Below are 23,705 nucleotides of genomic sequence, written 5' to 3'. Positions count from 1 at the left end.
CGGGGTTACAACAAAATGGTGTACTTTTGGGGACCCAAGGACTGGAGTTGGGAAACGCTGCTTTATGTGCTTGGTCAGCATTATAATATTCAACACTGGCACACTAACATTACAGGATTCAAAGGGTTCCATTTGTGTCAACTAACTGCAACCAATTCTCTGCGCAAGCAACCACGACATTTGCAGAACTTATGACTTCAACAAAATCAGCAGTAGGTTGTGTTAGCAGTGACACTGACATTTACCATAAGTCAAACGACCAACTTAAAATGGGGGAGAGAGGAAGGGCAAGGAGAAAATGTCCTCCTTGAAGATTTTTGACCTCTTTATCTCCCCGTCTCTCCCGCCCTCTCTGCTGTTGGACCAGGCATCAATGGGAGTCCAATCTCTAACCTGCCAATTTAAATAAATGATCCAGACCTTGGCTGATCATTTGTTAACCTACTCCAACAGTCTAGTGTCAATCCTTCCAAGCCTGTCCCCTTGACAACAAAACACTATAAGGTCTGTGTTGTATTCATCATTTCACTGTAAGGTCTACATGTGTTGTATTCATTATTTCACTGTAAGGTCTACATGTGTTGTATTCATTATTTCACTGTAAGGTCTACATGTGTTGTATTCATTATTTCACTGTAAGGTCTACATGTGTTGTATTCATTATTTCACTGTAAGGTCTACATGTGTTGTATTCATCATTTCACTGTAAGGTCTACATGTGTTGTATTCATTATTTCACTGTAAGGTCTACATGTGTTGTATTCATTATTTCACTGTAAGGTCTACACCTGGTGTCATCATTTCACTGTAAGGTCTACATGTGTTGTATTCATTATTTCACTGTAAGGTCTACACCTGGTGTCATCATTTCACTGTAAGGTCTACATGTGTTGTATTCATTATTTCACTGTAAGGTCTACACCTGGTGTCATCATTTCACTGTAAGGTCTACATGTGTTGTATTCATTATTTCACTGTAAGGTCTACACCTGGTGTCATCATTTCACTGTAAGGTCTACATGTGTTGTATTCATTATTTCACTGTAAGGTCTACACCTGGTGTCATTATTTCACTGTAAGGTCTACATGTGTTGTATTCATTATTTCACTGTAAGGTCTACATGTGTTGTATTCATTATTTCACTGTAAGGTCTACATGTGTTGTATTCATTATTTCACTGTAAGGTCTACATGTGTTGTCTTCATTTCACTGTAAGGTCTACATGTGTTGTCTTCATTTCACTGTAAGGTTGTATTCGGCGCATGTCACAAAATACCATTTGATTTGATCACGACTGCAATAAAGACAACCTGGAACCTCAACCACAGGGTTGTGTTTCACCAAGCAGGATCGATCAGCTAACCAGGTAACACTAATCAAATACTTATTTTCTGAATGGGAAAGAGAACATAAGTTGAATACAGAGGTAATACAGAATATTTTGGAAAGTGAACTGGCAAACTCATTGATCCTGCTTGGTAACACACCCCGTGATCAATGAGAAAAAGGAAAACAGACGGCCGTGTTATAGAAAGGCACGAGTTGGACCGTCAACAGTGGTCGAGTAGTCTCATCCACCGGCTCTTTAATGTACAGAAAAACACACACAAAAAGAACACTGTCAACTATCAAACACTGCTCTCCAACCTCTGGCCATCTACCACATGGCCCTCATTACAGATCAGAGGAAAGACATGGGGTGATCCCTACGGGATAATAACACAGAGGACAACAAAAACAACAACAAACAACAACTGTCTGTTTACAGAGAGGTCCAGGAGGCCATTTTAACAACTGAATTGTGAAATGGCCACCAGGAGAAGAGAAGGACGGAGGCTTGTGTTGTTCTCCAGAGAGGGTCCTTGTGTGTTACTGCAGTCCGTTATCCGCACCCCACTCAAAAGAAACTGTGGGGAGGGGAGAACAACTGTGTCCCATGCAGGCCTCCTCTGCGATCGTGGTCTCATACTGCTGCCATCTTCTTCAGTCTTCCACTAGGAATCCGACAGTGCTTAGCGTGCGGGGGAGGGCGGGCTGTTAATCGGAGAAGAGGATGGAGAGGGCCATGATGACACAACAAACCGCCACGTACGGACTCTTCCTCTCACCTGGGGGGTTCAGAGGGGATGATGGGAGACTTCAGAAGTTAACATGGAAATACTCAGTACTTTCAAGGTGTTGTGAATAACCCTACGTCAACACTAATCCAAGACTGACTAATAAAAGTGTAAGCAACGAATACATGGCCATCACAAGTCTTCTAGAGCCGTGTTCTAGATGATAAAACTATTGATTATGGAACAAACAGTGTACCTATTCTGGAACATTTCCAAAAGATACCCAAGAACCTGAAAAGAGGGGAGAGATATGATAATTAGCTACATACTTTTTTAAGTACTGTTTTTACATAACCAGCAATGTTTTAAACTGGCAATCAGCAGTTTAAACAATAAAGCATTCTACCCGCTCGTTTCGGTAAAAAGCTGAGGAATGGGCCTGGAGAAATGTAACCACTCAAATTCATAGAGAGGTATGGATGCAAGGACTGACTAAGGTGACCATATTGCCGCCACACCAGTGGTCACGAGTCATGAAGGCAGTCAAATTCCACGTGACCGTTTAGTCACAGTATTTAGGTTTCTTCAAGCTTGGATGCTCATTTAGTAGTCCACCAAACTTGCTAACTGCCTGGTACTCAGCACTCTAGTGTCCCTCTAATCACCGACATACATGCAAATGTTTCGAAAATCTAGTCAAACACTTCCTGAGAGCCAATGAGCTCAAGTTGCACAACATTTCTATAGGCTATACAATTACGAAAGAAAACAGAATGATGGCCTCTTAAAAAAGAGGAGGATCTCATCAGCTTTCTATAGGCTTTGCCTACTATTCATTTCTTAACTTTCCTAATATTAAGCACATAGATTCCCTTTACAACCGGAGTATAGCCTACCTGGCTGGTATGAAAATGAACCACAGGAAAAGCGTTCTCCATTTGCTATTTAAGTGCATAGAAGACATGCACACCTCATGTAGCCTAGCCCATAGGCATATACAGTGCATTCGAAAAGTATTCAGACTCATTGACTTTATATACATTGTTACATTAGCCGTATTTTAAAATGAAGTAAATATATATATCATTTTTTAAAGCATGGTGGTGGTGGCAGCATCATGATGTGGGGATGTTTTTCAGCAGCAGGGACTGGGAGACTAGTCAGGAACGAGGGAAAGATGAACGGAGCAAAGTACAAAGAGATCCTTATTAAAAACCTGGTCCAGAGTGCTCAGGACCTCAGACTGGGGCGAAGGTTCATCTTACAACAGGACGACGACCCTAAACACACAGCCAAGACAACACAGGAGTGGCTTTGGGACAAGTCTCCGAATGTCCTTTAGTGGCCCGGCCAGAGCCCAGACTTGAACCTGATTTAACATCTCTGGAGAGACCGGACAATGGACGTGCAGCGATGCTCCCCATATAACCTGACAGAACTTGAGAGGATCTGCAAAGAAGCATGGGAGAAACTCCCCAAATACAGGTGCCAAGCTTGTAGCGTCATACCCAATAAGACTCAAGGATGTAATCGCTGCCAAAGGTGCTTCAACGTACTTAAAAGGGTCTGAATACCTATGTACATTTTTTTATGTATTTATACATTTGCAAAAATTCAAAAAAACTTTTTTGCTTTGTCATTATGGGGTATTGTGTGTAATTGATGAGGGGGAAAAACAATTGAATCAGCTTTAGAATAAGGCTTTAACATAACAAAATGTGGAAAAATTCAAGGGGTCTGAATAATTAAGGCACTGTATGTTTTGATAATGTTTGTATCACAACTAAAGTGGCCAAATAACTTCTTAAAATTAAGCACATTAACACAACGGGTGTAGAGTGTAACTGGCATACATAAGCAGCACATGAGTTTGAAGAAAACAAACCTTTGTAATAAAAAGCATTAAATGCATAATCGTATTAGAAGTCACTTTTGATAATGGTGTTTTCCCGCTCGCTAATGGAACATTCACGCTTATAGCATATGCCATGTGCGCATTGCTGTCCTCAAAATGTGAAGAAATAGCCTAATAGTTTATCAACATTAAGCTAAACATTCTGATCTGCTGCGTGTGGTTGTATTCATTTGGGATCCATCTCATCCCACAACTGTCCCAGTATTTATTTCTTGCACAGAATAGGTCAACTTCTGTACTATGGGGGATAGTAGATTGACCAAGGCTAGTGCTTTTGCTGTTCATTAGGCCTACTCATCTTGTTGGCTGCCGAAAAGTAAATGTGGACAGTTCTTCCAATATCTTCAACATGCGCCTCGGAATTGAAAAAGGAAACTCGCAGTTGCGTCCCTGATGTTTCAGTCTTCACTTGTAGCCTATGAGAAAGACCCGATCATATGACGGAGAGCCATGTGAGTGAGAGGTGCTTTGGAGCAAGCAGAGAGAATGAAATTATAATTATTATATTCAGCCCAAGGGGACAGCCACCGCAAAAGGCACAACAGCCACCTCAACATTTATTTTTGTTAGGTGCATCACGGCCACACAAAGGGAATGCCGCATGGAAATTCATGGCATTTTCAAGTGCTTGTCAAATTGTGAATGAGAGACTGATGAAGTGTGTACAGCCTGTAAAAAAACAAAAAACAAAGCAGAGCTCACACCTTTCATGCTACTTTTTTCAAATCTTTAGAGTCACGTCATGCAGCCTTAGAATGTATTAGAAATCTAAACATATAGCCCGACGTTTATCACAACTAAAGTTAAATTAATAACTCTAAATTAAGCATATAGGAGCACCTGTTTTTGTTAACCACTCAACACAGAATAGCCGCATTTGCACACTCCCTCACATCGTTTGGAGAAAATATTATTGATATTTTATTCAATTGTATTCTTCATACTATAAAATAATGCCACAGAAATCTAAGAAAATCTTGTCTGCTAAATGAACTAGTGTTTGCCCACAGTCATATGGCATAGTCAGATCAGTACCTACCATAAGGACAAGTCAGAGTATGCTATTCTGTTCTTCTGAAATATACAAAATTTTCTTCATATCATGTTTCTTTAGACCCGTCTATAATAAACAATGGATTCATTGTGAAGGTGTCGACTATATTACATGGATTTATTAGACTTAGACTAATACTAATTAGATTAAAAATTGTAGATGTTCCGAAGGTCTGCATCAGTGGCTTGTAGGCTGTGTGGAAGACAGAAGATGCTAAAATGTGTTTGTTAAATAAGGGTCAAATTCCAATGAGACAGGAAGTTATCTGCTTGACAATCCCCGGCTGACAAATTCTAGGACTGACCATCCATATTTTTCACAAATATAGTTTTAACCATGTTTTGAGTCTATACAATTTTTGTTTAGATTTGCTTTTTTGGAATAAAACAAGCTTATATATGTGAGAGAGAGAGACAGATATTTGTGGTTCTGATTGGGTGCGACAGTTGAACTAAGCTGATAAGACATTTATAAGTCATCTTCTTCAAGAACCAATGGGTACATGACATGAATTTATATGTCCAAAAATGTATGTAGCAACTACAGATTGCCCCTCGAAGGAGCAAACTTGCAAAGAGTAGCCCAAGAGAGAGAGAGAGATTGAGAGACACAGATCTACACAGAGTGTACAAAACATTAAGAACATCTCCTTCTATGATATAAACTGACCAGGGGAGTGCTATCATCTCTTACTTATGTCACTTGCTAAAGGACAGGTTCACTCATTTTGAAAGTCATATTGGTTTTTGTGCATCTCTGAGTGATGTTCTACCGATTCCCTGGGTCATTTCATGTTTTTATGTGTATCTGAGTTATTGGTGTTCAAGCCGGCAGAAATCCGTCCGTAGCACCATGATAAAGTCGCTCTCACTACACTGGAAGTCAATAGAAATACAGCATTTAGTTTACGAAAACGTCCATCATACATGTCAGATTTCAATATTGGCCGATGGCATAACTCAGGAGGGCGTCTTCTCTCGAATAAACCATTGATCATATTTTTGCGATACTTCTTCCGCGAGAAATGTATAATATGGATATAATGTGGATATCATGGTGCAGTTGCCAGAGATACTATAGAAATGAGATAGGAATCCAATGAAGGAACGCATAAAGCCCCACCCAGCAGCAGACTGTCGACCAATCGCGTTATGCTGTGTCGCACAGTTGCTAAGCTAATCGTCACGCGGTTGCTAAACTAATTGTCACGCAATCCCTTCTCAAAGTCCGTGTATATGTCGAGAAACAAGCTTATTTTCTTCTAAAGTAAGTCATGTCAAAATTCCAAAGCTATACGATGCTACATATAGCAAGTGAATTATCTCACACTCAGAAAGGATTTGTAATGTTGTACTTCTTGTTGACGAAATTCGTGCTAATATTGGGTTTTTGAGCAAGTGCCCAATAGACTCCCATTAGGGCTGGGCGATATATCAAATTAATTTTATTAATTTGAATATATGTTCTTGCGTGATATTCCAGGATGATCAATGGAAAGCTGGAGCTCAATTTCAAGTCTCATTGCAAAGGGTCTGAATGTTATTCTACAATGTAGAAAATAGTAAAAATAAAGAAAAACCCTTGAATGAGTAAGTGTGTCCAAACTTTTGACTGGTACTGTGTGTAAATGTATGTTTTTTTAATGTTTTTTTATTTGTAATACAATTGCCAAAATTTCTAAAAACCTGTTTTCACTTTATCATTACGGGGTATTGTGTGTAGATTGATGAGTGGGAACAAATTATTTAACCGATTTTTGAATAAGGCTGTAACGTAACAAAATGTGAGAAAGTCAAGCGGCTAGTTCCGAATGCACTGTATATCGTGAATCACACAAGTTTGAAAAAATATTTTTAGGCCACATCGCAATGCCCTAACTACTAGCAGGCTACGTTTGCTAACTAGCCTGCTAGCCAGCCAGCCCATAGAGAGAGCATTGCGGATTTTCCATGATGCTACCAACCTTATAATAACACAAAATTTAAACGACAATTTTTGTTTCCCCTCACAAAAAATATTATCGTCACATATTGGTGTTATTTAACACTGTAAATTAAAGGAATAAGTGGTTTTGGGTGAGTTTTTCCTTTAATTCCACTTTAGTCAGTGAAGATGAAGAGGAGACAGGTTAAAGAAGGATTTTTAAGCCTTTTTACAATTGAGACATAGATTGTGTATGTGTGCCATTCATAGAGTGAATGGGCAAGTCAAAAGATTTAAGTGTCATTGAACGGGGTATGGTAGTATGTGCCAGGCACACCGGTTTGTGTCAAGGCCTAGCACTACACAGCTGATTCAAATCACCAACTAATCATCAAGCTTTGATCATTTGAATCAGCTGTGCAGTGTTAGGGAAAAAACCAAAACGTGCACCCGGGGGCTTCCCAGGACCGAGTTTGGGAAACCCTGTGTTAGAGGTCAAAGTGTAGACGGCATGTAAGTGCTCCTCGTGGAGTCTGTCTCCACTGGAGAGGATTAAACCCACAACAGAGCACACTATCCAGCTCTCCATTCCTCATCGTTGTCTATCTGTCTGTCGAAGGGGTTTAGCCCCCCCCCAGAACAGCTACTGCAGACAGAGCGTCACAATGGTTCAGCCAGCACTCCTACACCTCCCCAAAATCCTTCCTTCTCTTCTCTTTCTTTAGCCAACAGAGGATCAGTGGCTTGTCTAAACTCACACTCAGCACCAGATAACTTCTGATACCCGTCCCCGTAGAAATAGAGATTAATACAAATAATAAAATGCATATCCAATGTTTGGGTTAGTAGAACACATTTAGAAAGCGGGACAGATTGGCCTTTTGTCTTTCACATAAATGACAGATAGCATATCATGGTGCTTTTCCCTAGGTTTCAAAGTACTTACATTCCGTGGGGGCATTCCATCCACCACAAATGTATAACATCCAATTTCCCAACACGAGAAATGAGACCAATGGGAAATGGGACTCCTAAGTACTAGCGTAAATAGTCTGTGGCCTGTTAGACCACCATATATCTGTCATCCAGCTGAGCCAATCTGCCATTGGTTTATAAACACTAAGCAGTCAGTCATCAGTCAGAGATTGGAGGGTTAGGGCTCCAATTTCCCTCAAGGCCCCATTCTGGGTCCCTCCCGACACACACACACACATATACACCCCAACAACAACACAGGCCTAAATTTTTCTGGGCATTGGGCAGTGAGTGAGTGAGTGGCATGTTAACACCAGCACTGTAATGCCCAGGCAGTTTGTCAGTCTAATTTGTCTTGGAGAGTGTGTGTGCCGACCTCAGATGACTGGCTCACAATAATTCCCTAATTTCCCCCCAACCCAACATGTGGCACACAGCTTGTTGCATTAGCCTCCCTTACCCACTCAGAGTTGGGAAAAGAGAGAAAGAGTTGAGGAAAATTGAGGAAGAAAAACTGAACTGTTGTTTTTAAATCAGCCCCCCAAGAACAGCATTGAACCGATGTGATATGTATACACTGGTCCCAAACACCACACAGCTCTTATTCACTCACTGCTGAGAGGATTTAGAAACAGTCACTTATCTAGTTGGTGACAGTCGTGTTCATTACAGCTGGTAGCCACAAACAATTCCTATCATCTTCAATGGAAAACAAACACAAAGTTCCATTCTCCTTCCCAGAGCATTACATAGATGAAAAGGAATACAGTCGACAAAGCCAGAGGATCGGAGTAGAGCGCTACAGATCTGAAGAGGAGTCTTTTGAGGTAGTTAGCTGGCTACCCAGTGTGAGATTTGGTTATGGGTTCAGAGAATAGAGATAAAAGTGCTTGGACAGGCATGATGGGTTGAACAATGATAGTGTATCAGAGTTGGATTGCTGCTGGGGTTGAAGTTGTCGGTTGGGGTAACATCGCTTTCCTTGAATGTCATCATTCAGAGTTAACAAATCTAGGCATTAGCTCAGTGGATGAACAACACTGTCTGTGTAGGGGGTTTTAGTGGGTGATAGAGCCTGTGTACTCAGTATTCTTCCTCTCTAGCAGACTAAGAGTCCAGAACCCTATACTGCAAATCAGGGTTTGACGAGTTACAGAGGAAACTTTGGTCAACTCGGGATAACCGGAACCGCGAAAGTGGCTCACCTTTTAGCCAGGTACATGTCTATGGCAACGAATCCTTCAGAACAAACCTGCTCCGTGGCAGGCTAACTTGGGGCCAACTACCATTTATCCTGAATGAAGTGTCTGAGCTGCGAGTTGAGGACCAATGAAATCAGATTCCCTCCCTCTCGCAGATTGCTCATCGCCCCATTAATTTGAGGAAGACGACTGAGCAGATATTTTTATTAATCAACGTTTTTGTGTGTGATAAAAAGTCATTTTTAAATATCCGTCACTTTACAAATGTAGCAATGACAATGCATTTGAAACGTCATGCACAGTAGAACGTTTGTATGACTTAATACAATTATTTTATGGATAGGAGTGGGGGGATGCTTGTGTGTTGATCTTGGCACATGGAAATGTGGCACTGACTCGCTCATGGATTGATGTTTCAGCACTGTCTGAATGAAGACAAAGCCCTCGATTATGCGTGTGCGACATGCACGTGCAGTTACAAGCCTGCTAGAGTTAGCGGCAGGCGGATGAGCTACATGCACGTGCAGTTACAAACCTGCTAGAGTTAGCGGCAGGCGGATGAGCAACATGCACGTGCAGTTACAAGCAACATGCATGTGCAGTTACAAGCCTGCTAGAGTTAGCAGCAGGCGGATGAGCTACATGCACGTGCAGTTACAAGCCTGCTAGAGTTAGCGGCAGGCGGATGAGCAACATGCACGTGCAGTTACAAGCCTGCTAGAGTTAGCAGCAGGCGGATGAGCTACATGCACGTGCAGTTACAAGCCTGCTAGAGTTAGCAGCAGGCGGCTGAGCAACATGCACGTGCAGTTACAAGCCTGCTAGAGTTAGCAGCAGGCGGATGAGCTACATGCACGTGCAGTTACAAGCCTGCTAGAGTTAGCAGCAGGCGGATGAGCTACATGCACGTGCAGTTACAAGCCTGCTAGAGTTAGCAGCAGGCGGATGAGCTACATGCACGTGCAGTTACAAGCCTGCTAGAGTTAGCGGCAGGTGGATGAGCTACATGCACGTGCAGTTACAAACCTGCTAGAGTTAGCGGCAGGCGGATGAGCAACATGCACGTGCAGTTACAAGCCTGCTAGAGTTAGCGGCAGGTGGATGAGCAACATGCACGTGCAGTTACAAGCCTGCTAGAGTTAGCGGCAGGCGGATGAACAACATGCACGTGCAGTTACAAGCCTGCTAGAGTTAGCGGCAGGTGGATGAGCAACATGCACGTGCAGTTACAAGCCTGCTAGAGTTAGCGGCAGGTGGATGAGCAACATGCACGTGCAGTTACAAGCCTGCTAGAGTTAGCGGCAGGTGGATGAGCAACATGCACCGCCGTAGTACGGACAAAGCCTGAGCTGCAATGTGAAGTGAACTGAAGCTTCGGAACACCCGGAGTAGATCTAGCTTCCTTAGCAGCATACCCCTCTGGGCTGTGGAAGGGTAGCTACCAACGAGGACATTAACTCAGCAGGTCTTAATTAATTAATTAATAAGGTCTTATTCTTCTCTGGCAGGCTAGGGGCCAGCTATGGTTCGGAGGTGTGACCTAGAGCTTTAGTTCAGTGCAATAACACTGTCTGTACGTACCCGGTCTTGTTCTTGTCCAGGAGACTAGGGGTCATGGCTCTGAGGTAGGCACAGGTACAGATGAGCAGTAGGATCACTGTTAACAGGCTCTGGAAGTTAAATATGGCAGACTGGAGAGGGAATGGGAGGTTATTACTGGGTCAACATCCATCGTCACTCTAGGATGCATCTATGACTCCACATAACCTGGGCAGCTAAATAATAATCTATGTAATACCTATTGCAAAGTCATCAAATAAGTTTCAATCACAGCTAAATACAAAAAAAAGCTACTTCAGGGCTGTTAGTTGAAGGCTTTTTAGGTTGTCAACACAAGTTTCCAGGTGTATTGTGTTAAACGTTGGGCTCCTGCTCTCTTTCAGTTGGACACTGAGGGAAATCTAGACTTATAACTGTAAAAGACAACAGAACGCACTATTCTGGATGAATCAAGCTAGCTGGCTACTACTAGCTATCTACAGTAGCTTGCAATAGGAACGTCTTGTAAAACAGGGATAACGTTACCACTTCCATATTAGACATAAAACATGTATTTATTTGGAGGGTGACGTTAGTTAATCTACTTCTTCGCTACAGTTTAATAGCTGTTGGCAGCCAATACATGTTACATCACCGCCACCAAGTTATTTAACCAAATGTTATATTTAAGAATTGACAACATACCATGTCGGAGCTAGGTACGCTAGCTGGCGAGCTGCTACGGCGCCACCTCACACTTCCGTAGCGTCGTAGACAGATGACGTTGTACGGAACAAGGAAGAGACGAACTGAAACTGCGGCGTCTGGCGATTTAAACTAGATTTAACACCGGTTGTAGGATTAAATATCAGAAGTCGACCATCGGATATTAAAAGACACAACCAACTATCTAAAGGCTAGTGCAGTTTGAGGTAGGTGGGACACTGACGTACTTGATACATGTTCAAATGGCCACACGTGTGCTACGTTGCTCGAGCTTTGTTTACAAACAAGTCTGATGTATGTAAACACACAACTCTATCAACTTTACTGACTTTATTGTCCCCATTGGGACATTTTGTTGCAGCGTCATGTACACGTTTAAAGTGGCGTTTAAATACAAAACACATTGACAATACAACTTTCATAACAGTTACATACCAATAAAAAGATACTACTAGCCTGCTGGCCTTACTGGGTCGATAGGAACATTAGCCCGAGCTATTTAGGAGGGATATCACACCTGAAACAAATTATTGTCTAGTTCTGTTTTTCTTGCCGAGGGGTGCCCTATACCTGCGCCCAGAGGGGAATAGGTCAAAGTCAGAGTACAGAGGGCGCTTGGGTATAAAAGTGGGTGTAACCATTAGTCTAAACAACGTTTTGCAATTTAAACGAGAGTTTCTATTGAACAAATGCAGTTAAGACCCCCCCGTTCCATTAAGACTAATTTAGCAACATAATCGGAATAATGAATAATTACAACCATGGCACTCAGTAATGATGGCCAATGAAGTAGTTTACTATGATAATCTCATGTTAGTGGAGCTTTGTCATGCATTCTGCTTGCACCATGTAACATGGCCCAGTCCCAAATCAACCCTTAGACCCCACTCTAGTGTAGTCTACCCTTACCCCTCCCCAGACACTTACTGTAGGCTACATGCTGGTGCCAATTGCCTGTCTGTCAAAACAAAATAGAACCTAATAGGAAAGATAATTCCCAAAGCCAAAGATCGGTGCATCTACATTCTCCATCTCTACTTTAATGGTGTTGTTTTAGTGACTGAATCCAGAAGTAAGAAGATAGGAATTGAGGAAATTCTGAGACCGAGGTTTCAGCACAGGTCTGAACAGGAAAGGTGAGTGACAGAAATATGTGTCATTGCTGGCTGGCTGGGGTGTCGGTACAGGTGTTACTAGGGATTAATGAATGACTGTCGAACAGGATGTCAGATGGGTGGGTTAAACTCCACGGTTCTCCTCATTTACAATGCTGCACATCTGACCTCTCATCGCGGTCACTGAGCTCTAATGTGTGCAACTTGGTGTTACTGACTGTCACTGTGGATGAGTATAGTGACTGGTCCAAGGGGAGGGGAGGCAGAGTGTTTTACTGTTTGGCTGGCATCTAACACAGCCTGTGCTGCCTGCCTGCCAAGAGAATGATGAAATAATGTCCATGAGCTAATTAGCAGGACTGCACTGTCATTTTCACATCCACCCACTGGCGGCAGGTAGCCTAGTGGTTAAGAGCATTGGGCCATTAACCGAAAGGTCAAAATCCCAACCCGACTCGGTGAATTAAAAAATATATGTCGATGTGCCCTTGAGCAGGGCACTTGACCCTAATTGCTCCTGTATGTCGCTCTGGATAAGAGCGTCTGCTAAATGTAGAGGTAAACAATGATCACAATTGTCACAAATATCCCAACTTTGTTTTATTTCCAATACTTTGTTTAGAGCCAAACAGAATTACAGACGGAATGACCTCACGTGCCTGTGCTGTTTTTCTGCAGGTGTGAGATGCATGTGACGGTGCGTGAGGTCTGTATCTCCTCGGAGTCAGAGACTTCCTACTTCCTGCGAGTGGAGTGGAGGGGGCGGGACTTAGGCTCTGGCTTCCTGTTACTGCTCACTGATGGACAGAATGCATGGAGAGGAGAGGGTAAACACACACACCTGACGAACACGCATGCACAAACATGACCACACACCTGTCTAAACACTCACCTGAATCTTCCTTCCTTCCTTTCCCTCCCTCTCTCCCTGTCTGTAGTATCAGAGGATGCAGTGCGGGAGGAGGCAGAGGAGTTGGAGATGCAGACAGATCGTTACATCCAGGACCTCCAGCAGGCCCTGACTGGGACTGGACCCTCTACTGACTACAGCTTCACCTTGACCCATAACCCCGGCCCAATGGCCAACACGACCCTGTCCTACGAGAAGGTGCAGAGGGACATCTCGGTGAGTGGCGTGACGAATCATAACGGTGTGTTTTTTTGGCCCCAACAAGTTTTAACGACTATCCTGAACCTTAACCTTTACCATAGCCCTTAACCCTATCAAATGTTTTACTTGTAGTATTTATTTGAGCAAGTTAGCCATCCATCATGTGATATCTGATCTGTGTACAGTGTTGCATGCACTTTGAGGTTCATGTGATGTCGTCACTAGAATTAACACTGATGATGTTTGTATATGATCTCATCCTTAAGAGGTGTTCATGGAAGTGAGAGTGAACTGTGTCTCCCATAACCTCATGTCGTATCTCATATCATATCTCATGTTCCCATTCCCATTTCCTCTCAGGACCCTCTAACTACCACTAATTGAGCTAATGAACCCAGGAAGACATTCATGTAGTGAAGCGCCCCTGTAGGAGGTTACCATGCCGTAGAAGTGTTGTTTTTATTGTTAGTAGCTGCAGTCTTCCCTTCCCATAGGCTAGGGGTGTTACGCCCTCCGATAGGATTGGTGTCATATAACTGTAAAAACAAACAAAATGGAGGCCAGTGGTATGATGAAATACAGGAGGTTATTATTATTCCAACAGTGGAATATTTATCTCTCATCTTCACAGTATATTAGAACACACAAGTCAGTCAGGCAGTCATATCAACAGCGGGGTTGTATTGGATTCTTCAGGAGTGTGTTATTGTTGACCAGTGATGACCTCATCCTAAGATAATATCTTCCTCCGACTCCCTGCTTTGACAGGAAACTTGTACTGTAGAATACGATCACTATGGAGGTAAAACACACATGTAGCCAACTTAGTGACAGTCCGTGTGCTCAGAGGTCAACCCCCCACACACACACACACACACACACACACACACACACACACACACACACACACACACACACACACACACACACACTTTGTGCTTTGTTGCCATAGTAATAGGGTAATGACAGAATGTAACTCCTAGTGCATGTGTTTCAGTAGAAAAGGGAAATGAATAGGATTGACTGCTTCAGAAACGGGAGTTTTGGGCCAGGACGTTTACAGAAGTTTCTGTGATGCATCATCCCAGATGAAAAAGTCCAAACTGTTTTCTGTTGCTCAACAGTTTATAAAAATATGAATTCATTCATCATAGAGATATGACTCATTATCAAATGATCCAAGTCTAATGGCTGGCCTTGCAACAGCAGTGTGTGTGTGTGTGTGTGTGTGCATGTGTGCGTGCCTGTTGTGTAATTTCTGCAGAGAGTGAGCGTTGATTGACACCAGCTGTAAGAAAAGGGCAAACCTTACAATACCCTTGTAGAACCGTATACTGTAGAACCATATAGAACCCTGTAAAACAGTCCTGGATAATGAGAATTAGGAACATCGGGGTGGTTGTTGTTTGGTAGATGTAAAGATGTGAATGTGATCCTCCTCTTTTTACTGCACCTCACTGGCCCATAGCAACAGCCCCAGGAAGGCTCCCACATCGCTGCGAGGGTATTATTACCATACCAGCAGTGATGTGTAACCTTAAACAGCAACATGTACTTGACAATAAACAGTCATATTATGGCCCACGGGGCAGCCATTTTCCACTAGTCAGTGGGTTTCCTCAGATCAATGATATTGTGCAACTTTACATTTGATTTTCATTTGGAAGAACCATTCAAGCATTTTTATAGAATGTGAACAACTGCATGTTGTTGACTTCTCATCCTTTCCGTTTTCCTCTGTCGTCTCTTCTTTATCCTCTTGTTGATTTTGATGCAGTCTGTCTCTCAGATCTTGTTGAGAGTAGCTTTGTGTGTGTGAGGATGTGGAATCACAGGTCTAAACGACCCCCTGAACCCGCTGGTCATTCCCTCTGAGACCTGCTTTGAAAACCAACTCCAGAACCAGCATGTGGATCCATTTCACAACGCCGCATTTCACAAGACTAACTGGCAAGTGTCTTCACTGACATTTTCAACCTCTCCCTGTCAGAGTCTGTAATACCAACATGTATCAAGCCGACCACCATAGTCCCTGTGCCCAAGAACACTTAGGTAACCTGCGTAAATGACTATCAACCCGTAGCACTTACGTTTGTAGCCATGAAGTGCTTTGAAAGGCTGGTCATGGCTCACATCAACACCATTATCCCAGAAACCCTAGAGCCACTCCAATTCACATACCGCCTCAACAGATCCCCAGATGATGCAATCTCTATTGCACTCCACACTGCCCTTTCCCACCTGGACATCTGTGGATCTGTTGAGAATGCTATTCATTGACTACAGCTCAGCTTTCAAAACCATAGTGCCCTCAAAGCTCATCACGAAGGTAAGGACCCTGGGACTAAACACCTCCCTGTGCTTCTGGATTCCTGGACTTCCTGACGGGCCGCCCCTAGGTGGCAAGGGTAGGGAACAACACATCCGCCACGCTGATCCTCAACATGGGGGCCCCTCAGGGTTGAGTGCTCAGTCCCCTCCTGTACTCCCTGTTTACTCATGACTGCATGGCCAGGCACGGCTCCAACACTATCAAGTTTGCAGACGACACAACAATGGTAGGCCTGATCAACGACAAGACAGCCTATAGGGAGGAGGTCAGAGACCTGGTTGTGTGGTGACAGGACAACAACCTCTCCCTCAACGTGATTAAGACAAAGGAGATGACTGCGGACTACAGGAAAAGGAGGACTGGGCATGCCCCCATTCACATCGACGGGGCTGTAGTGGAACTATCATGGTCCAAATACACTAAGACAGTCGTGAAGAGGGCACAACAAAGCCTATACAAATCAAATTGTATTTGTCACATGTGCCGAATACAACACGTGTAGACTTTACAGTGAAATGCTTACCGACAGGCCCTTAACCAACAATGCAGTTTTAAGAAAATACCAACAAAAAAAGTAAGCGATAAGAATAACAGATCATTAAAGAGCAGCAGTAAATAACAATAGCGGGGTCATATACAGGGGGTACCGGTGTCGAGGTAATATAGGTCATTATGTACAGGGTATCGGTACAGAGTCAATGTGCAGGGGCACAGGTTAGTTGAGGTAATATGTACATGTGGTATAGTTATTAAAGTGACTATGCATAGATAATAACAGAGAGTAGCAGCAGTGTAGAAGGGGGGGGGGGGCAATGCAAATAGTCTTGGTAGCCATTTGATTAGCTGTTCAGGAGTCTTATGGCTTGGGTGTAGAAGCTGTTTAGAAGCCTCTTGGCACTCCGGTACTGCTTGCTGTGGAGTCGCAGAGAGAACAGTCTATGACTAGGGTGGCTGGAGATTTTGGCAATTTTTAGGGCCTTCCTCTGACACCAACTGGGATAGAGGTCCTGGATGGCAGGAAGGTTGGCCCCAGTGACGTACTGGGCCGTACGCACTACCCTCTGTAGTGCCTTGCGGTCGGAGGCCGAGCAGTTGCCATACCAGGCAGTGATGCAACTCGTCAGGATGCTCTCAATGGTGCAGCTGTAAAACATTTGAGGATCTGAGGACCCATGCCAAATATTTTCAGTCTCCTGAGGGGGACATGAAGGACCCTGGGACTAAACTAGAGGTCGACAGAGTATGATTTTTCAACGCCGATAACGATTATTATCTGAAATAAATAATGAAACATGCTGAATTTGGTTTAAATAATGCAAAAACACAGTGTTGGAGAAAAAACTAAATGTGCAATATGTGCCATGTAAAAAAGCTAGTGTTTTAGTTCCTTGCTCAGAACATGAGAATATATGAAAGCTAGTGGTTCAATATTCCCAGTTAAGAAGTTTTAGGTTGTAGTTATTATAGGAATTATGACGCATCGACTGTTTATCTCTATACCATTTGTATTTCATAGACCTTTGACTATTGGATGTTCTAATAGGCACTTTAGTATTGCCAGCCTAATCTCGGGAGTTGATAGGCTTGAAGTCATAAACAGCGCTGTGAAGCAAGCATTGCTAAGAGCTTCTGCAAATGCAGTAAAGTTGGAATGAATGCTTACGAGCCTGCTGCCACCTACCACAGCTCAGTCAGACTGCTCTATCAAATCATAGACTTAATTATAATATAATAAAGACATTGTTGGTTAAGGGCATTTCACTGTAAGGTCTCCTACACCTGTTGTATTCGCCGCATGTGACAAATGAAATTTGATTTGATTTACACCAGGACTGTGTCTGAATGTGTGTGTGTGTGTGTGTGTGTGTGGCTGGTCTATGTGTGTTTAAATGTGTGGAGGTGAATGGTTTTCATCACCAGTAGATGGACCAGTGTAAAGAGAGTCCCTGTAATGACAGCCTTGGGCACAAACCAAGGTTCACCACAACACCATTATCTGCTGGCCAGTGAGCTCACCACCAATACACTACCGCTGAATCCCTCACAGCAGAAGCAGCAGCGTTGGTGGTCACTTTAGGCGCCACCCAGACACCACAGTGATGTAGTAGCGACAGTCTCTACCTGAATAGGTTCTTATTCTCTCCAGTAGTTAGTCACTGAGTCTGAGTTAGAGAGAGAGAGAGGCCAATACAGAGAGATTATGAAACGGTTGTTTTACTACGACATCTAATGGAAGCTCTGCTCGAGTACAACATTCCAGAGCCAACTTGGTCCATCATAATACCGGCCAATAGTGTTTGGGGCCAAATCATTATTGACCAATCGTTTTACCGCCCATGTCTTTACCGGCCAACCAAGTAACTGTCCATCTCGTTAAGGTGGGCACGAGTATATGTGTGTGTTTACAGGTGCATATATTAACTCTCTCCCTTCCTCAACCCCCCTTCCAGTTCTGCCTGGGTTCTGTGTTGCTGGGTAAGATTCCTGAGCCAGTGGAGGAGGTTAGAGCGTTACTGACTCACGGTCTAGAACGTGGAACCGCACTGCAGAACCACAACCACTTACTAAAGGAGGAGAACCACAGACTCAAACAGGAGCTACAACACATCAATGCAGAGTAAGACCACACACACACACACACACACACACACACACACACACACACACACACACACACACACACACACACATGAAGAGTTCACCTCCCTCCTCTTTAAGAGTCATTGCCCAATCCCCAAAACTCTCTACAGGGTAGGACCGCCACTGTATGTTGCATTGTCTAGGAACTGATTTTATGAGTGTGTGTGTGTGTGGCTGCTGAGGATGGAAAATAGCTCTGAAAGTGGGCCTTAATGACGCACAGACCTGAGAGCTCAACACAGAGGTCAAGATCGAACTCACACACAAAGGATGAGGGAACCCCTCGCAAGTGAGTGTTGAGGGCAGTTCCCCTCACCTAGACTGAATCCATGTGTTTCTAATCATCTCACTGCTGTAGTTTCTCTGATTCTGAAATAGAATATAGCGGTATTTGGTTGCGGAGGGGGAGGAAAAATCTGTCGAGGTTCCCTGGCAACCAACACCAGACGCAACTAACCTTAACCTTGACTGGATTCAGAGGGAAAGAGTGGCTGTTGGCTGCATCAGGGCTGGAGAGTTCGATTATGTCCCCTTAGGTTATGTTATGACATACAGTGGGGCAAAAAAGTATTTAGTCAGCCACCAATTGTGCAAGTTCTCCCACTTAAAAAGATGAGAGAGGCCTGTAATTTTCATCATAGGTACACTTCAACTATGACAGACAAAATGAGAAAAAAAATCCAGAAAATCACATTGTAGGATGTTTAATGAATTTATTTGCAAATTATGGTGTATTTTTTTATTTTTCTCATTTTGTCTGTCATAGTTGAAGTGTACCTATGATGAACATTACAGGACTCTCATGTTTTAAGTGGGAGAACTTGCACAATTGGTGGCTGACTAAATCCTTTTTTTGCACCACTGTAAATGTCCTATAAATGGCACAGTCATATTTCTATCCATACCAAGCCAGGGATTGTTGCTGTAAATGCATTTTATTCCATTCCCTTGTAACTCACTCTAACCCTGCCTTCTGTAAGCTCTAACACGACCTGTGTGTGTGTGCGTGTGTGTAGGTTGCAGCGGTTTGTCAGTGGGAAGGAGACACTCGAGTCAGAGCTGTACTCTCGCTTCACCCTGGTGCTGAATGAGAAGAAGGCCAAGATACGCAGTCTGCAGAAGAACCTTACACACCTGCAGGAGACCAGGTACATAGTACACACACATCCCCCATCTATGACCCAACCTAACGTTACCCCACGGGGGGGGGGTCTGACCGTGAGGAGCCCCTCAAGGTCACAGGATATCACTCATAACATTTCCACCCTCCTCTGTAATAAAGGGGAATGACCAAGAGGGTTTGATTTATCAACGTAGCTTCCTTTGATATATTCATCATCTATGTGATAACCCCTTCTGATATGTCCCAATGGTTTGGTCTTGGTGATTTGGCCATCTGGTGGCACATGCCATTATGTAAGTGATGAAAGGTGTTATTTAGGTGATGAGAAAATATACAACCTATTGGTACCACATTTAATCCCATACTGTTCAATATAAACTGAATACCAGGCAAATATACAGGATAGCTGCCGACATAAAGTGTCTGTAATAGGGCGTTGGGCCACCACAACAGCCTCGGTGCTCCTTGGCGTAGGTTCTGCAAGTGGCTGGATCTCTATTGGAGGGATACGACACCATTCTTCCAATGGGAAATGCTATAATTGGGTGTTTTGTCTATGGTGGTGGGAAACGCAAACTCTGGCGCCGCTCTAGAATATTCCATAAGTGTTAAATTGGGTTGAGATCTGGTGACTGAGACAGCCATGGCATTATGGTTTATGTCGTTTATGCTCATCAAACCATTCAGTGACCACTCGTGCGCTGTGGATAGGGGGCATAACCATGGTAGCCAGAATAATGTCCATGCCCAGCATTTTTATTCATACATGAACATTAGCATAACGGGGTGTTAATTGCTTAATTAACTCAGGGACCACACCTGTGTGGAAGCACCTGCTTTCAAAATACTCTGTATCCCTCATTTACTCAAGGGTTTCCATTATTTTGCCAGTTACCTGTACTCCCAGGATGCACAACCTTCCCAAGTTGTGATCTTTAACACGTGCATGTGCGTCTGTATATCTCTCGTCTCTCTAACAGGGAAGAGGGAGAGAGCAGCAGTCCAGGGAAGGGAACGAAAAAGACGACAGGACAGACCAGAGAGAAGGATGAATATGAAGCGAGCACTGATGATGAGCAGTTACAGCCTGCCTCTATAGAACCCACCCAGGGTAGGGTATAACCCCCTCCACACACACACACACACACACACACACACACACACACACACACACACACACACACACACACACACACACACACACACACACACACACACACACACACACACACACACACACACACACACACACACACACACTTACATGCAGTGATATGGAGCAGCTGAGTGGGTTTTATCTGTAGGTAATGGATGGAAGGGAAAACATTGAGAAGGATCTGAAGGAGATGGAGTGTGTGTGAATGAGTTGGGGTCGACCCCTCAGGTGCCCCCTCAAGTTAACCCAAAGGAAATTCTACAAATATTAACTCGTGTAAAGAAGAAACAAACGTTCAAGTGTCCTAAGAGCTTGTTGAAAGTAAACTTGTCACCGGCAGTGTGTTTGCTTAGTGGTCTCGTAGTGATGACACCAGAGCATGTGTGATCTCCCTCCTGGAGAGTGTTTAGAGCAGATTTACAGTCAGATGTTACTCTGAGTTACATTAGAGCTGTGTGTGGTGTGTGTGTGTGTGTGTGTGTGTGTGTGTGTGTGTGTGTGTGTGTGTGTGTGTGTGTGTGTGTGTGTGTGTGTGTGTGTGTGTGTGTGTGTGTGTGTGTGTGTGTGTGTGTGTGTGTGTGTGTGTAAGCGATAGTTGTGTGTGGTCCCCCGATTGTAGTCTCTAACCACTATCTCAGAGGAGGTGGCCCTGAGGGAAGAGTTGGAGGGTGAAAGGGGTGGTTGACTAGGAATGATAATAGACCTCACAACACTGCCATCATGGAGCTCAGAAGAACCCCCCCCACCCCCCATGTTTGTGTCCAGCCCAGTGTATGAAAGTGTTTATCCTGTACAGACTCATCATTAACCCTAAATTATAAACTGGGTGGTTTGAGCCCTGAATGCTGATTGTCTGACAGCCGTGGTATATCAGATCGTATACCACTGGTATGACTCATTATATACCCCAAATTAACCCACTACACAATGTCTCTGTCTAAAAGTTGACCTTATCTTACCTTATGGCTAAGCTGATTATTATCTATGCATAGTCAATTTACCCCACCTACATGCAGTGGTGGAAAAAGTACTCAATTGTCATACTTGAATAAAAGTGAAGATACCTTAATAGAAAATGATGCAAGTGAAAGTCACCCAGTAAAATACTACTTGAGTAAAAGTCTAAAAGTATTTGGTTTTAAATATACTTATTGAGTATGAAAGTAAATGGAATTTCTAAAATGTACTTCAATATAAAAAGTAAAAGTAAATACAATTTCTACTTCCTTATATTAAGCTTTTTTTATTTTTTTTTATTTTTATTTACTGATAGCCAGGGGCACACTCCAACACTATTTACAAACGAAGCATGTGTGTTCAGTGAGTCCTCCAGATCAGAGCCAGTAGGGATGACCAGGGATGTTCTGTGTTTAGTGAGTCCTCCAGATCAGAGCCAGTAGGGATGACCAGGGATGTTCTGTGTTTAGTGAGTCCACCAGATCAGAGCCAGTAGGGATGACCAGGGATGTTCTGTGTTTAGTGAGTCCTCCAGATCAGAGCCAGTAGGGATGACCAGGGATGTTCTGTGTTTAGTGAGTCCTCCAGATCAGAGGCAGTAGGGATGACCAGGGATGTTCTGTGTTTAGTGAGTCCTCCAGATCAGAGGCAGTAGGGATGACCAGGGATATTCTATGTTTAGTGAGTCCACCATATCAGAGGCAGTAGGGATGACCAGGGATGTTATCTTGATAAGTGTGGGAATTGGACCATTTTCCTGTCAACACCTAAAAGAGTAGGGAAAATGTATGGAGTAGAAAGTACATTATTTTCTTTAGGAATATAGTGAAGTTAAAGTTGCCAAAAATATAAATAATAAAGTATAGATTGTACTTTACACCACTGCCTATATGTACATATTACCTCGACTACCCTGTACCCCCGCACATTGACTTGGTACCGGTACCCCCTGTATATAGCCTCCACATTGACTTGGTACCGGTACCCCCTGTATATAGTCTCCCCATTGACTCTGTACCGGTACCCCCTGTATATAGCCTCCACATTGACTTGGTACCGGTACCCCCTGTATATAGCCTCCACATTGACTTGGTACCGGTACCCCCTGTATATAGTCTCCACATTGACTCTGTACCGGTACCCCCTGTATATAGCCTCCACATTGACTCTGTACCGGTACCCCTGTATATAGCCTCCACATTGACTTGGTACTGGTACCCCCTGTATATAGCCTCCACATTGACTTGGTACCGGTACCCCCTGTATATAGCCTCCACATTGACTTGGTACCGGTACCCCCTGTATATAGCCTCCACATTGACTTGGTACCGGTACCCCCTGTATATAGTCTCCACATTGACTTGGTACCGGTACCCCCTGTATATAGTCTCCACATTGACTTGGTACCGGTACCCCCTGTATATAGTCTCCACATTGACTTGGTACCAGTACCGCCTGTATATAGCCTCCACATTGACTTGGTACCGGTACCCCCTGTATATAGCCTCCACATTGACTCTGTACCGGTACCCCCTGTATATAGCCTCCACATTGACTTGGTACCGGTACCCCCTGTATATAGCCTCCACATTGACTTGGTACCGGTACCCCCTGTATATAGCCTCCACATTGACTCTGTACCGGTACCCCCTGTATATAGCCTCCACATTGACTTGGTACCGGTACCCCCTGTATATAGCCTCCACATTGACTCTGTACCGGTACCCCCTGTATATAGCCTCCACATTGACTTGGTACCGGTACCCCCTGTATATAGCCTCCACATTGACTTGGTACCGGTACCCCCTGTATATAGCCTCCACATTGACTTGGTACCGGTACCCCTGTATATAGCCTCCACATTGACTTGGTACTGGTA

The 23,705-nt window shown here is 43.6% G+C and overlaps 2 protein-coding genes and 1 long non-coding RNA gene across 13 annotated transcripts in view; 2 read left to right on the top strand and 1 right to left on the bottom strand.

Annotated features, from left to right (window-relative positions):
* LOC127930773 (uncharacterized) lies at positions 1-1,457 on the top strand. Of its 10 annotated transcripts, none has more exons than XR_008139385.1 (5): positions 1-675; positions 711-847; positions 880-1,048; positions 1,081-1,217; positions 1,250-1,457. It is a non-coding gene; the product is annotated as an uncharacterized LOC127930773 (long non-coding RNA). The 10 variants fall into 10 exon arrangements; XR_008139380.1 differs by having other exon boundaries at positions 711-914; positions 947-1,048; XR_008139381.1 differs by having other exon boundaries at positions 711-981; positions 1,014-1,048.
* Positions 1,458-1,543: 86 nt separating this feature from the next.
* On the bottom strand, positions 1,544-11,497 carry tmem167a (transmembrane protein 167A). The gene is made up of 4 exons (XM_052521408.1): positions 11,372-11,497; positions 10,709-10,818; positions 2,315-2,349; positions 1,544-2,109 (listed from the first exon to the last, which is right to left on the bottom strand). The coding sequence occupies exons 1-4, from the start codon at positions 11,372-11,374 to the stop codon at positions 2,039-2,041; spliced, it is 219 nt and encodes a 72-aa protein (XP_052377368.1). The 5' UTR covers positions 11,375-11,497; the 3' UTR covers positions 1,544-2,038.
* xrcc4 (X-ray repair complementing defective repair in Chinese hamster cells 4) overlaps positions 11,457-23,705 on the top strand; it is a 36,817-nt gene continuing 24,568 nt past the window's right edge. Inside the window, exons 1-7 of one of the 2 annotated variants that reach the window (XM_052521407.1) lie at positions 11,459-11,598; positions 12,450-12,528; positions 13,186-13,334; positions 13,446-13,633; positions 18,401-18,567; positions 19,607-19,738; positions 20,694-20,824. In XM_052521407.1, coding sequence (XP_052377367.1) covers positions 13,193-13,334; positions 13,446-13,633; positions 18,401-18,567; positions 19,607-19,738; positions 20,694-20,824 — 760 coding nt within the window. In that variant the 5' untranslated portion in view covers positions 11,459-11,598; positions 12,450-12,528; positions 13,186-13,192. Of the gene's footprint in view, positions 11,599-12,449; positions 12,529-13,185; positions 13,335-13,445; positions 13,634-18,400; positions 18,568-19,606; positions 19,739-20,693; positions 20,825-23,705 lie in introns of both variants that reach the window. The other variant, XM_052521406.1, reaches the window with a different exon arrangement.

This window comes from Oncorhynchus keta, chromosome 6, assembly GCF_023373465.1.
Source record: "Oncorhynchus keta strain PuntledgeMale-10-30-2019 chromosome 6, Oket_V2, whole genome shotgun sequence".
Lineage (NCBI taxonomy): Eukaryota > Metazoa > Chordata > Actinopteri > Salmoniformes > Salmonidae > Oncorhynchus > Oncorhynchus keta.
This window is presented reverse-complemented; position numbering and strand designations above follow the sequence as displayed.